This window comes from Saccoglossus kowalevskii, chromosome 19 (genome assembly GCF_978046115.1).
Source record: "Saccoglossus kowalevskii chromosome 19, keSacKowa6.1, whole genome shotgun sequence".
NCBI lineage: Eukaryota > Metazoa > Hemichordata > Enteropneusta > Harrimaniidae > Saccoglossus > Saccoglossus kowalevskii.
The window spans coordinates 20,240,683-20,253,729 of NC_140659.1; the positions used below are offsets into that span (position 1 = coordinate 20,240,683).

At 36.6% G+C, this 13,047-nt stretch overlaps 1 protein-coding gene across 1 annotated transcript; it reads left to right on the forward strand.

The window, feature by feature from the left end:
- Positions 1-7,076: 7,076 nt before the first annotated feature.
- On the forward strand, positions 7,077-12,650 carry LOC102809123 (zinc finger protein 862-like). The gene is made up of 2 exons (XM_085493737.1): positions 7,077-7,926; positions 11,182-12,650. The coding sequence occupies exons 1-2, from the start codon at positions 7,077-7,079 to the stop codon at positions 12,648-12,650; spliced, it is 2,319 nt and encodes a 772-aa protein (XP_085349863.1).
- The last annotated feature ends 397 nt before the right edge of the window (positions 12,651-13,047 follow it).

The following is a 13,047-nucleotide window of genomic DNA, read 5'->3' on the forward strand; positions in this document are numbered from 1 at the left end:
GAGTGAATAACTGGCTGGCCTAGTATTAACAGAAATTAGATGTATTTAATGACTTCCAAAATCATACTATATGGTCAGAAATTAAACAGGATACGATATTCATGCATTTTTTGTATCCAAACTGAATTTCATTTGTCCAGGCTCATTTACAGAGATATAGTATGGTATGGTATGGTATGGTATGGTCAAAAAGCAAGATTGCAGGCAGTCAACCATCTTTAATCCAATTGTGTAACTAATTGTTATGGTCATGTATCATGGACATGACATGTAATTTGAAGAGAAAAAATATATTTTCAAAAAAACAAGATGGCAGCAAGCTGGTCATTTTTAATTTAAACATGAAATGAATCATCATGGACATGCATCTTACAGCAAGTCTCAGATGTATTGGGGCAGCCAATTTGCAAACTTGCTTGCGAATTGGCTAACTGCTCTGGTTTTGACTAAACAGTTGGCTTATGATCGCGTCCAATCTGGGCAAGTGTATATTGCATTACGGGACATAAAATGCTTTTATGTAGCCTGGTACATTTCTGGATTCAGAATGATTTTCGCGAGACAGGATAATGCAAACAGTAGTTTCCCTGGTCAGCCTGAGAATGGCCACAGTCAGCTGGAGTACAAGCGATAATACGATGAACGCGATTAATCTACCGATATTTATTATATGGGGTAGCCATCATGAACACTGCTTGAAACTAAATAGAGAAACAAGTTGAAAAACAGTTTCCTATAAATCAAGGAGAAAATCATGGTAACATTAAGCCAACAGCTAAAAAAAAAATTGACCCCATTTGTCGTTTTTGTGTGGGCAATGCCTAGTATGCAAACACCTCATTACACTAAGAACATAGAATGCTTTCCCTAGTATATTTGAATGCAAAATCGACGTTCAACTTCAAGACCGTCGCTGATTAGCTCCTAAAGTATGACGACCGTCCCTTACTGTTATATTGATTCTCCCAGAGTGGGCATGACCAACAGACAGCGGAGGTGATATTCGAAAGTCAACAGTTTAGTCAAAACCAAAACAAGTAGCCAATTCGCTAGCAAGTTTGCAAATTTACTGCCTCAATACTTCTGAGACTCGATGTAACATGTATAATGTTTGTTTCAAATTTGAATGAAAACTGACAAATCCTTCTCAAGATACCAAGATTTAAAAAAAACAAAAAAACAAGATGGATGCCAGTCAGCCATAATTAATATGATTCTAGAACAAATTGTCATGGGATGTATGTAATCTAAAATGTTCAATGCATATATCTAATTTGGACAAAAAAATGACAAAGCATGCATAAGATACCACATTTTCAAAAAAATACAAAATGGCAGCCATTCGGCCATCCTGAATTGAATCAGTAAAGCACTAAATGTGCACATGTTCCAGATAAAGTACGAGGCACATGCAAAAAATGAACAGATTTGGTCGACAGGATTGTGAAATACGACTCCAGACGGACAGTGACCAAATTATAAGTCCTTGTTCTGACTTCATTCGAACATGTGTTCACATAAATTACGGAAGTATATCGATGGTCAAATTAATGATTCAGTATACAATAAATCCAATTTTTTGGTTAATGTGCTTCTAAAACCAGCGTCTTTAGATATGCAAATTGCAACTTTAGTTTGAAACTGGCTCACCTTGTATACTAATATCTTTACAGTCTGTTTGCGGGTTCTCATAGCCCATTTTAAACACACATCTGGATGCTGGCTGAGATTCAGTCCACACTTATCATCTCCCAATAATTGATGAAAGTTGCTGTTTTCAGATCTCCCAGATTTACACACAAAATCTAGCTCTTCTGGTGTTGTAAAACAAAATGCTGCCTCCTCTTTAACATATTCCATCTTTTTCTTGAGAGCTTCTTTTTTTCTGCGAAATTTTTTTCTCAGCACTGTATTCTCAATTAACTCCATCCCATTGTATTTCCAATCACTTGATAGAACATAGTTTGGATCAAGGAATGATTCTAGTAGTTTTTCATGAATTACACGACGTTCATAGGAGCTAGATTTTAATTCAGTTCTTTGCCCTAAAAAAACAAAAGCATTTATTTATATAAAAATACATGTTTGATATATTCCACTATTCTGAGAAGATTTTATTAATTTTATTAGTGTCTCACAAAGCAAATGAAAAAAAATTACTACACTTGTTAATAAATCTGATGTAGGGTCTCTCATGCAATATCCTCTATACATACATTTAATTTATAATTATTCCTAAACACTCAGAATCAACAGTTTTACTTTCAAGGCTGCATCCAGATCCTGCATTGGGATTGGCCAATCTGTAGTCGCATAGGGCTCGGCAAAAACTAGCAACAAATTATCAAAAGTTTCAAGATGTTGAAAGCTTTTTCGTTTGTTGTATTTCCTGAAAACAGCTAACCCCAAATTCACTGAACGAAACTAACTACAGTACTCACATCTTGATTTACTAGATTTACCAGTTTCTTTTTCACATCTTTTCTCCATAATAATATTGCTATTCTGGTCTTTTGAAAGCCCCTTTTCCACATCATCACGCAATACAGCATTTTTTTCGGCTGATTGAGATTGTTCATGATTAGAAATGTGATCATCATCAACAACATTGGTACTTTCTCCAAGTTCATTGTTCTTGCCAAAAGTTTCCTGTGGTACTCTCAAAGTTTGCCTTTTGGATTTCTTCTTAGTCTCACTTTGCAGTCTAGGAATCGAAGGAAGAGTACCCTTTTTCCTTAATGAGATGATCGCATATGGAAGACAGTTACTTGGCATCTTCTTTGGCAGGCAGTCTTCATCATCATATTCATACAAGAAAATCTGAGAAGGATACAAGTGGAATGATCACATGATCAATTTGCTTATGATAATTTTTTATGATGCCTTTGTAATGTTATCCACAGATGTCTTGCACACTATTGAGTTGTTATAGACAACAATTATAAATGTACATGGTTTTCCCACATTAGACTGGCGTTTCATACTTACATTTGAATTCTGAATTTTGTCGTACAGGGATTGCTCAAGCCTGGCGGGTTGCTTAGATGAATGTGAATCATGGTTTGGTGTTGGCTCTAGATATGGAGCTGACACAGATTTTCTTAATTCTATGTGGTGAACAATGCCTGGGAAAATCTGGAACAGGAACAGATTTTAATATAACTTATCTTTTGACACTATAAGATTCAGTAATCAAAACAAAAACACATTGATAATTTCTATATTTTACAAGTTGCAAATTTGGGATTTACATTAACTTCATGTAATGTACAAGGAATATCCAATTTATTACATGCCTTATTGAAACAAATTTGATAATTAATTTAAAATAAGTCTGAGGTTGAACAACTATCTGCAATAGTGTTCCAGATATATTTATGCATTTTTAATCAGGTCACCAGACCATATATGGTCATGACATGTGTTGATCAGGTCTAGTGTGCAATGTCTTCAATATAACACTAAGGACGCTGGTAATCCATCGGCAACATTTGGAGGATTAAAAAAAGTGTGACGAGTTGTGTGAAAGCAAATTTCAATGTGAGATATGCATTAATTAATACTCTTTTGGAGGGGGCGTCAGGTGTTCAACTGCTATTTGAAACACATACTTTAAACTCATTAAATATTACTGTTTTAATTACCCTATTTTGGCAGACAAGTGAAATCCCAGAAATTAAATCAACATTTACAATTATATCAAAACTTATTGAACGAGAAAAATCATACTGTAAAATGACTAATTTTCACTGTTTAAATTTCGCTGATTTACCATTTCAGGCATATTCAGTGGGTTTTAAATTCACGGTTTTATCATTTAGATAATGTGTTCTATGCTAAATTTTACATATTCACTGGGTTTTAATTTAGCGCATTTTCCAGTCAGCGAAATAAGCAAAATTAAAACCCAGTGAATAATTAATCCTTTTACAGTAAATCCAGTGAAGATCAAAGTCGATAAAATAAATGAGCAAGAGTACACCTGATAATTACCTTATAGACCAGGACCTTGATGTGAGATTTAAGTCTCAGAGTTGCCCACTGAAGACAAACATCAGCATGTCTGCACAGATTAACACCTTGTTTCTGATCCCCCAACAGCAGATAGAGATCTGGCTGATTAGGCTTTCCTTGTCTACACACATAACGAATAATATCAGACTCCACGAAACAAAATGCAAACTGCTCTGCAATGTCTTTGCGTATATGATTCCGCAACTGTTGTCTTTTATTAGAAAATTGCGTCCTGTATTGATGATTATCAATCAATTCCAAACCTTCATAATCCCAATGGGAAGATAGATTATATGTCACATCAAGGTAGCTATTCTTGACTTCCGCTAATATTTCAGAGTGTTCTCGTGAATAGTCAGGAACTTTATTTGTACAACCTGGGAAATAAAAATACAAAGAACTCATTAACACACAATTATCCACAAGTTGGAATCAGTGAATAAAAATTCACAAATGTAATTGTTGAAGATCCAAAATGATACGTTCACAGCTATAAGATGTTGACAACTTCTGGCAAAGAAATTGGGGGGGGGGGGGTAGTGTAATCGGCATTTTTATTTTCAGTAACTTGCACCTGTTGATAGGGGACTAGTGTAACCTGCACACTGCTAGATCATTAGTTCTGGAATAGCAACAGCACCCTCTAGTTAACATCACAGTAATACACATTTTTTTTTCATTTCAATTTATTCCTTGCATGCAGAAAACAGAATTTGTTGTTTAATCATACTCTTAACACGAACTAATAGCCAAATAAATACATGTACAAGGTTGAAGGTCAGATACAGGAGACTGCTTTCATGGCACAGCAAGATTCAAATCTCCACTGGAAATGTGTTTGGGTAGTCTTGACCATGAACCAAGTTTACAAGCACAATTCATGTGGATATTAAAGAACCACATTATTTCTCAGACTCAAATTAGCAAATCAAATGTTATGATTCAGATTTCCAGAAAATAAATGAAAACAAATTTTACATTGTGTAACCTGCCGCACAATTGAAATGCTAAGCATGAAATGTGTACCTTAACCATGGACTACTTTTAAGACGCATGAAATTAAATTTTCGCTGGAATTAATTTTAATTTCACCGTTACAGGTATTGTATTTTCCAGAATAACCATGTGTTTCATAGGAATTTTACATGGGTTTAATCAAAGACTTTGGTTTAATTTAGTAGATTGCTTGCTTTATTTCAACAAGTAAAATGCATATTTGCACATAGTTGACAACTAAACAGCTGTTGAGACTAAAGTTAGGTTCTTTTATTAAAGGTGTTGACAAAAAACAATGAGAAATTCACACTTGTGTCCGTTTTTGTTACTCGCAGACGAGCGATAGCTTTGCCGATCCTTTCCCCAATAAACACCCCATTGATCAGATATGAATAAAAACCATGCAAAATCAGAGTGTTCTCCACATTTGAATTTGATTCCCTAGTGAACAGTACAAACGAACATACCTGGGATAATCCTAAGCATTTGCTAACATGTCATCATTTAACAGAAAGCGTACGCCTTTGAACATCGAGCAGAAAAGAGAAATTTTGCAGCGGTTAGATCGTTGAGAGAAGGCATCGAAATTAGCTCAAGAGTTCAACATCGGTAAATCAACTGTTTCCGACATAAAGAAAGCAAGACATACCATCGAAAAATTTATTGATCACAGTGACACTGCTAATGTGTTGAAAAGAAAGTCAATGAAACCAGCAAAAGACGAACAACTAGACCAAGCTGTCTTTTTTATGGTTCGTCCAACAACGTGATAAGGGTGTTGCCATTTCGGGCCCCATGTTACAACAAAAGGCCACGCGTCTTTATCAGCATATCCATGCCAACGATGACACGGTCTTATCCGATCACACCATCTCCGCTGGGTGGTTACAACGTTTCAAAGACCGACATGGTATCCGACAACTCAGCGTACAAGGTGAACAAATGTCAGTTGATGACACTGTTGTTGATGAATATCGTCAAAAATTACAAGTAATTTTGCAAGAAGAAAACTATGAACTAGAACAGTTGTACTACGCTGATGAGAGTGGGTTGTTTTGGAGGGCATTGCCAGACAAAACACTTGCTGCGGTCGACGAGAAACAAGCTTCTGGTCACAAAGTTCAGAAAGATCGTATCACAATTTTCCCATGTATCAATGCCACAATGAAGAAAATTTATCACCGTAACATGTTGCGTGCCATTGTTGATGATGCTAATGAAGACAAAAACTTGCAGGAAATCATCAAAACTTTCACAGTGAAGGACGCATTGTTTATGATCGTCGACGGTTGGGATAAAATAAAACCTTCGACCATTCAGGGGTGTTGGTTCAACGGTCTTCGCGTTGGTAACGATCGTAGCAGTGACGTCATTACTAATGGCGACTTCGTCAACACAGACATCGTGGAAAGTTGCCGTGAGCTCGGACTTGGCGAATTGAACGCAACTGAGATCGATGAATGGATCAGTAGTGACAACAACATCAGTTCAGAGACATTTTCCGAAGAGGAAATAATCGACATTGTGACAAATAAAACACAAGAGACAGCCATTGAGGAAGACATCGCAGAAAAGGAGAATTTAGCACCAGCCAAACCCCCGATCTCAGTTGCCGATGCCGTCAATGGGTTACAGCTTTTCATGGACTGGTACGAAGCTCAAGATACCGCGGAACCTATCAAATTAATGCAACTTCACCCAATGCAGGGTTCGAAATACTCGGGTGCACACTGCACTATGCACATAGATTATTAGCTAGTGCAAGTAAACTCAAAATCCAATGTGCACGTTGTGCATGTAGAAATTAACACAACATTTTCTCATTATATTCACTAAGCCTAAATTAGTTTTAACCAATATTGTAAAAAAACTCAAAAGCACAAGTGAAAAAAATCAAATTCGTCCGTGATCGCATTGTTCGTGAACGCATCGATCGAGAACCCGGAAGTAAATTGGTAGCGTACTCGCGTACATTGTGAGAGTACTTTGGGTCTCGCGTGACCTCAGAACAACATACAAATTTGCGCATGCTCGGTAGTCGCGTGTCATTCGGTTGGTATACAATCATGTCAAAACAACGAAGCCTTTTCGAGTGTGGACTATTGACATCGTTAAAAAAATCTGAGACGGCTGAATGCCCAGTATCTCAAGCAACAAAAAATCATCCCGATAATGGAAACATTTCTGAACAGGATGTAGTACTTGGACACGTTTCTACCACTGAAGGAAATGTTGAATCTCAGCAGAGTACGAGTGCGGCATCATGTGTCAACACTGGGGACCGCGACGCGAGTACTTCGTTTGACTCGGTGATTGAGTCGCCACCCACTAAGAAAAAAAAAGTTTATCGTTTTCAACAGACGTGGCTTCAAGAGAAAAAATGGTTAATATTCGATGAAAAAAATAATGTAATGTTTTGTGATGTTTGTCAGAAGTTTGACCACAGTGGAAAGATAAACAAATTTCGCACACAAGGGTGTAATTCCTTTCGTTTACATGTTTTAAATGGTCATGAAAATACAAGTAACCATGTCCAGGCTGTATTATCAAAGCAAGTCAAGGAATGTAATCCAAAAGACAGACCAATAGAACGACTTTTGATTAGAATGGAAAAAAGTGAACTGGAACAAATGAGAGTTTTATTTCGTGTGGCTTTCTTTCTGGCTAAATCCGGACGTCCATTCACAGATTTTCCTGGACAGATAAAATTATTGGCTGTTAATAATGTACCTGTTAGTGAAACCTATGCAAATGACAAGCAGGCACGAATATTCACAGATTACATATATGAAAGTAAAGGTGTTGAGATGATCAAAGAAATGAGTGAATCAGAGTTTTTTGCTATACTGTCAGATGGAAGTACAGACACTAGTATTACTGATGAGGAAATTGTATATGTTAAATACATTAAAAATGGTAGGCCAACATACAGATTTGTAACATTTAAACCTCTTGTTAAGGTAGCGAGAAGGGTTTTGTGACGTTTTTAAATAAAACATTCTTTGTCTGTTGTCTCGTTCAGAACAGTAATTTAGGTTATATATATCAAAAGACTAAGTATAGAGGTACAAGTTCGCACAAACTGGACAGTCATTGTTTACATAATTATCACGTGACATCAAAAATGGCGAACCTTGTAAAAATGACTAAGTACGCGATTGCGAGAACACACTGCGGAATTTCCTGGTGAAATTTACGTCATGCATTGTCCGTAATCAAGCCCATTGAAATGCGTCTCCGATAATCAAAAGAGCTATTATTCCGATTTCTATGCAGGTTTGTTTTTTTTGTCCTTAAATTATTTCATACTTGGCACCTTTAACAGACTATTATTCTGTGACAAAGCATTTTCTTTAAAAACCCAGACATATTTCGCACCATCATTATCTTTTGAACGATAACTGCGAGTTTGAATGTCCTAGTCCGAACGCACTTGATTTGGCGGCGGTCCCAATGAGTCGTACTCGATCAAAACTTCAACTCGAGAAAAACGCGAAAAACAGTTTTGGTTAATAAAACACTGTATATTTGCTGCATTATTATAAATATACACTAAAAATGGCCAAACATATTAACCACTGATATCATAGAACTCATAAAGAGTGTCAGATAATGAATAATTTCAAGCTCGAGCGTGAAAAATGAAGAAAACTGCTGGCATTTGAGTCCGTACTCAGGAACGTTCGGGTTTTCCATTGTTATGCAAACGAACAACGAAGGATAATCCTCTGACAAACATTACTGTCCCACTGTACACGTTGACAGTTTAAAAAACAAGCTAATCCTTCAAGTGTCTCTGATAAGACATCTAATAAAACTGTTTTCATGGTGAAACAAAATGGCCGATGTTTGAAAAAAATTGCTGTGTCAGAGCGCGACACTGAGTGGCAGATTTTTCTTTGCCTCGTCTGTCAACGCTTTCTTTCTTTTCTTCGCCATTGCGTTAGAAAAAAAATGTATTAGTAAAATAGAATATTGACTTGGAAAATAAAACGATTTAAAAGGAAGTTGTGCAAAGTTACAGTACTCCTTTCGCACAACCTCCCGCCCGCTTCCGCTTTCCAATCACCTTTTTCTCTCGCTTTTGCGACCGCTTGTTGAATTCGACCAGACAATTTCCGCTTTATTTTCGACCGCGCAAACCCTGAAATATCACCGCCCACCTGCTCGCTCGCGCGCATTTAAAATTCGGACTAACAGAATAATTTCCGAGGTTCACATTGTCTTATAATTGTCTTTCTGTTTTTTTTTATAGATGTTGAACAGCTGACAAAAGATCAAATACTTTTTGTTTTAACTATCTATAATTATATGCACGCAACCTGACCCTTTGACCTCGATTTGGCCTGGACTGAATATTTTATTTTAAACAATATTCTGACGTGAAATACAAAATGTATTTCAACACAAGTACGACATGGTTGTCTGAGGTTTCTTTCCTGATTGTTGAGTCTTCGCAATGTGTTTTGTATAACTATTGTTGTTTCCCATCATTGCTGAAGGACCGTAAATCTAAATGGCAGTTACATGCATGGGCTGAGTGAAAGAAAATATTTCTAAGCCTAAAATAAAACCTAATATTACACCTCTTTGTGTATTTGTTAATTTTACATATGTTTGTCATGACAGTATGTTTGTAAATATCTAGAAAAATCTCGTCTTTCGTTGATAATTTCGATTGTTTGTTTGGAATGTCGATCCCCGTTGGTTTCTCTATACTCAGGCTGAGTTTAGGAAGAGCGTCGATCAACACCGTGACAATCAGCCGAGAGAATACAAACATTGACCGTAATTCATGGGGATCATGTCCGTAATTTGTGGGCTGAAACCCCAAATAATTAATCAAGTATTATTATTTTAATATATATTTTATTTTACATCGCAAAACTAAACCATGCAAAAACAGAGCTAGAGTTGTTCGCGGTGAAACAACCGCATTGAAGACAATGCAACTTCAACTAGCCATTTCTTACCTTGAAATAAAAAAAAATAAAAATTCGAAGAGCATCGGGGAAAATAATAATAATCATCCTTATCAATCGCTTGCTTTATTTTATTCAAATCTATGAAATTCGCGATTTTTTTTACATTTGTTGGCAACTTCCGCGCTAAAAAAGTTATGGCTATAACTAAATTTGACACGTTTTTCTTTTAAGCCCAATAAATTATTCATACATGTCAAGCTCTGTTCGATTCTTTCAGGGCATATGACCGTTTTTAGTCGAAAATATTTGTTGTGGGAACACTTTTATGGTACGTATACGGTATAGACCGAACTCGTTCAATGATCGTGACTTAATTTTAAAAATTCAATGTCAAATTTTACCAGACGTGGACCGATGTGGATTCGGTATCGTTATTTTTGGAATTAATCACTAACATTTCCTCGTTTCTCTGCTCTCTCAAAAGGAGTTACCTAGGCTTTTTTCACGTAACTGTCTCATTAAAAAAAATATTACATCTAGAACAAGCACCCAAAACACGTAACAAGAGGTCCCAGTTCAGTTGCTTTCACGATACAAGTGTAATACAACTACTAGTATTAGATTTGAAGTGTCGTTCAGAATGTAATAATAGTTAATACTAGTTGTATGTTCACACTTTACTATCAAAACCACCATTTCGACCACCCATGTGCCAGTGATCAGTGTTTGGGCGAGCGGTCAATGTTTTCAATGAGCGAGCGAGCGATGGAAAACAAAACGCGATTAAAATGCGGTCGGTTTCCGGTCGGACAAGACCGCGTGGTCGGAAATTAAGCGATAAGCGGTCGATGTAAAAGCGGAAGGTTGGGCGAAATGAGTACTGTATGACCATGTTTCTCGGTCGAAGTCTCGACTGACAATAATGCTGACAATGGACGTTAGATAAACACGCATTGTTTGCAACTGGAAGCTTATCACCCGTTATATCAGAATCGTCAACAACAGAGTATACAGATAAGATGTTATCATTTAAACCCTTTCAAAGATAAACATTATGCAAATATCCACGAAACGCCAGTTGTAGTCTTTTCTGCTAGTGTTTTAAAACACTAATTTGAGCAACGTTATTTCGCAATTTCGATCTTTTGTAAACCCGGGGTGATGTATCAAGGTCTAAAGTAACCGTTTTATCAATTTGTGAAAAATCAAGAAAAAAGTGAAAATTTCCCTTCTCGCTACCTTAAAGCTGATGCTCTGTCAATCACTGCCGCACTCCAGAGTACAATGGAGGAAAATCTTGAAAGAAAAACTTGGAAAAATGATCTTGTAGCAGCAAGTTTTGATGGTGCCAATGTGATGATGGGGTCGAAATCAGGGGTAGCCACAAGATTGAAAGAAGATGTACCACACTTAGTTGTTGTTCATTGTTTTGCACATAGACTTGAACTTGCTGTCAAAGATGTTCTAAAGCAAATGCCATATCTCACTGTAGTCCATGAATTTCTTCAGAAGGTGTACCTTTTCTATAAATACTCCCCCCTGAATTGGGCTGCTTTTAAGAATGCTGGGGAAGCTTTGTGCATTTCTGTTGTAAGGCCAGTGAATGTTAGTGGTACAAGATGGGTGCCTCATCATGAAAGAGGAGTTCAGGCTCTACTCAGGAACTACAAAGTTCATATTGCACATATAGAAGATGTCAGAATACATGGTGGAAAAGAAAGCAGAGACAAAGCAGTGTATTTCCTGAAAATGTTGAAAAGTGTTAAGTTTGTGATGTTCTGTAAATTCCTGCAAATTTACTTTAGAATGGTAAGTGCACTCAGTAAATGCCTCCAAGACAATGAGGTTACTGTAGAAAGAGTCAGAAATATGGCTGAGTCTGTAAAGAAACTGATGGTACAGTATAAAGATGAAGACAAACTGAAAGGATGCATGATGGAAGGCATATCTACTAATGCTGATGGGAAACTTGTATATGAAGGCATCTTACTACAAGAGGGACCAGGAAGACCTCAAAGAAATGTAGATAGTCACACCCAGTCAAAACAGCAAGAAGCTATAAAAGAATCAAAGAAAGCAATAGAATTAACTGTACAGTGTATTGATAACAGATTTCAAGATTTAGTAGAAAATGAAATCTTGAAGTCCACAGTGATATTTGATCCTGCTATGTGGCCTACTGAGACTGAGGCTTTAGAGGTGTATGGAGATGATGAAGTCAAATGTTTGTACAGTCACTTCAAACAGACACTAGAATACAGAGGATGCAATGAAATAGACACATTAATTGAATGGACAGCACTGAAGAAAATAGTTCGAAAAATAGAACAGACAGAAGGCCAATCCCTGAAATATCTTGATATCTGGCAAAGAGTGATGTTGGTGTTTGGAGACAATTATAAGTGTATTCTCATGCTTGTCAAGATAGTTCTTCTCATACCATGTAGTACAGCAGTATGTGAACGCAGATTTTCACTAATGTCAGTAATTAAAAGTGACTGGCGAAGCAGGCTTCAACCTGAAACCTTAACAGCATTAATGGCAATCAATTTATGTGATGATGAACTTGACACATTTGTTCCTGACAATGCAATTGACTTGTGGTTTCAAGATAGCAAAACAAGCAGAAGACCCCATACAAGACGATATGGATCTCGGGTACCAGAAAATGAGGCTGCATGGTCTGATGACGACGATCTTATAAAGAAACTTTAAACTATATTAAAACTTTAAAAGTGGTGCATTTCACAACAAGTTGGTGCAGGTAAATTTCAAATTCAACGTGCACACTGTGCATGCAGGTAAAAAATTCTATTTCAATCCCTGCAATGGCAAAGCTACAGAGAAATTGCCAACTGTAACAACAACGCCTTGATGTATTTCTTAAGAATCCTACTCGGCAATAAATGAACTGATCGGACTCGCACGACGTACGTACTTTTTGCATACAGTGTTTTTCGGAAACACTTTATTTGCAATTTAATAAAAATAATTTCACTTGTTGTACAATATTTATTTCATGACAATATTTTGATCAGAAAGGTGTTGTATTTGTAATTGATGACGATTGGTGTGTAAATAAAATACAGCAAGCAATGAAATTGTGTTTATT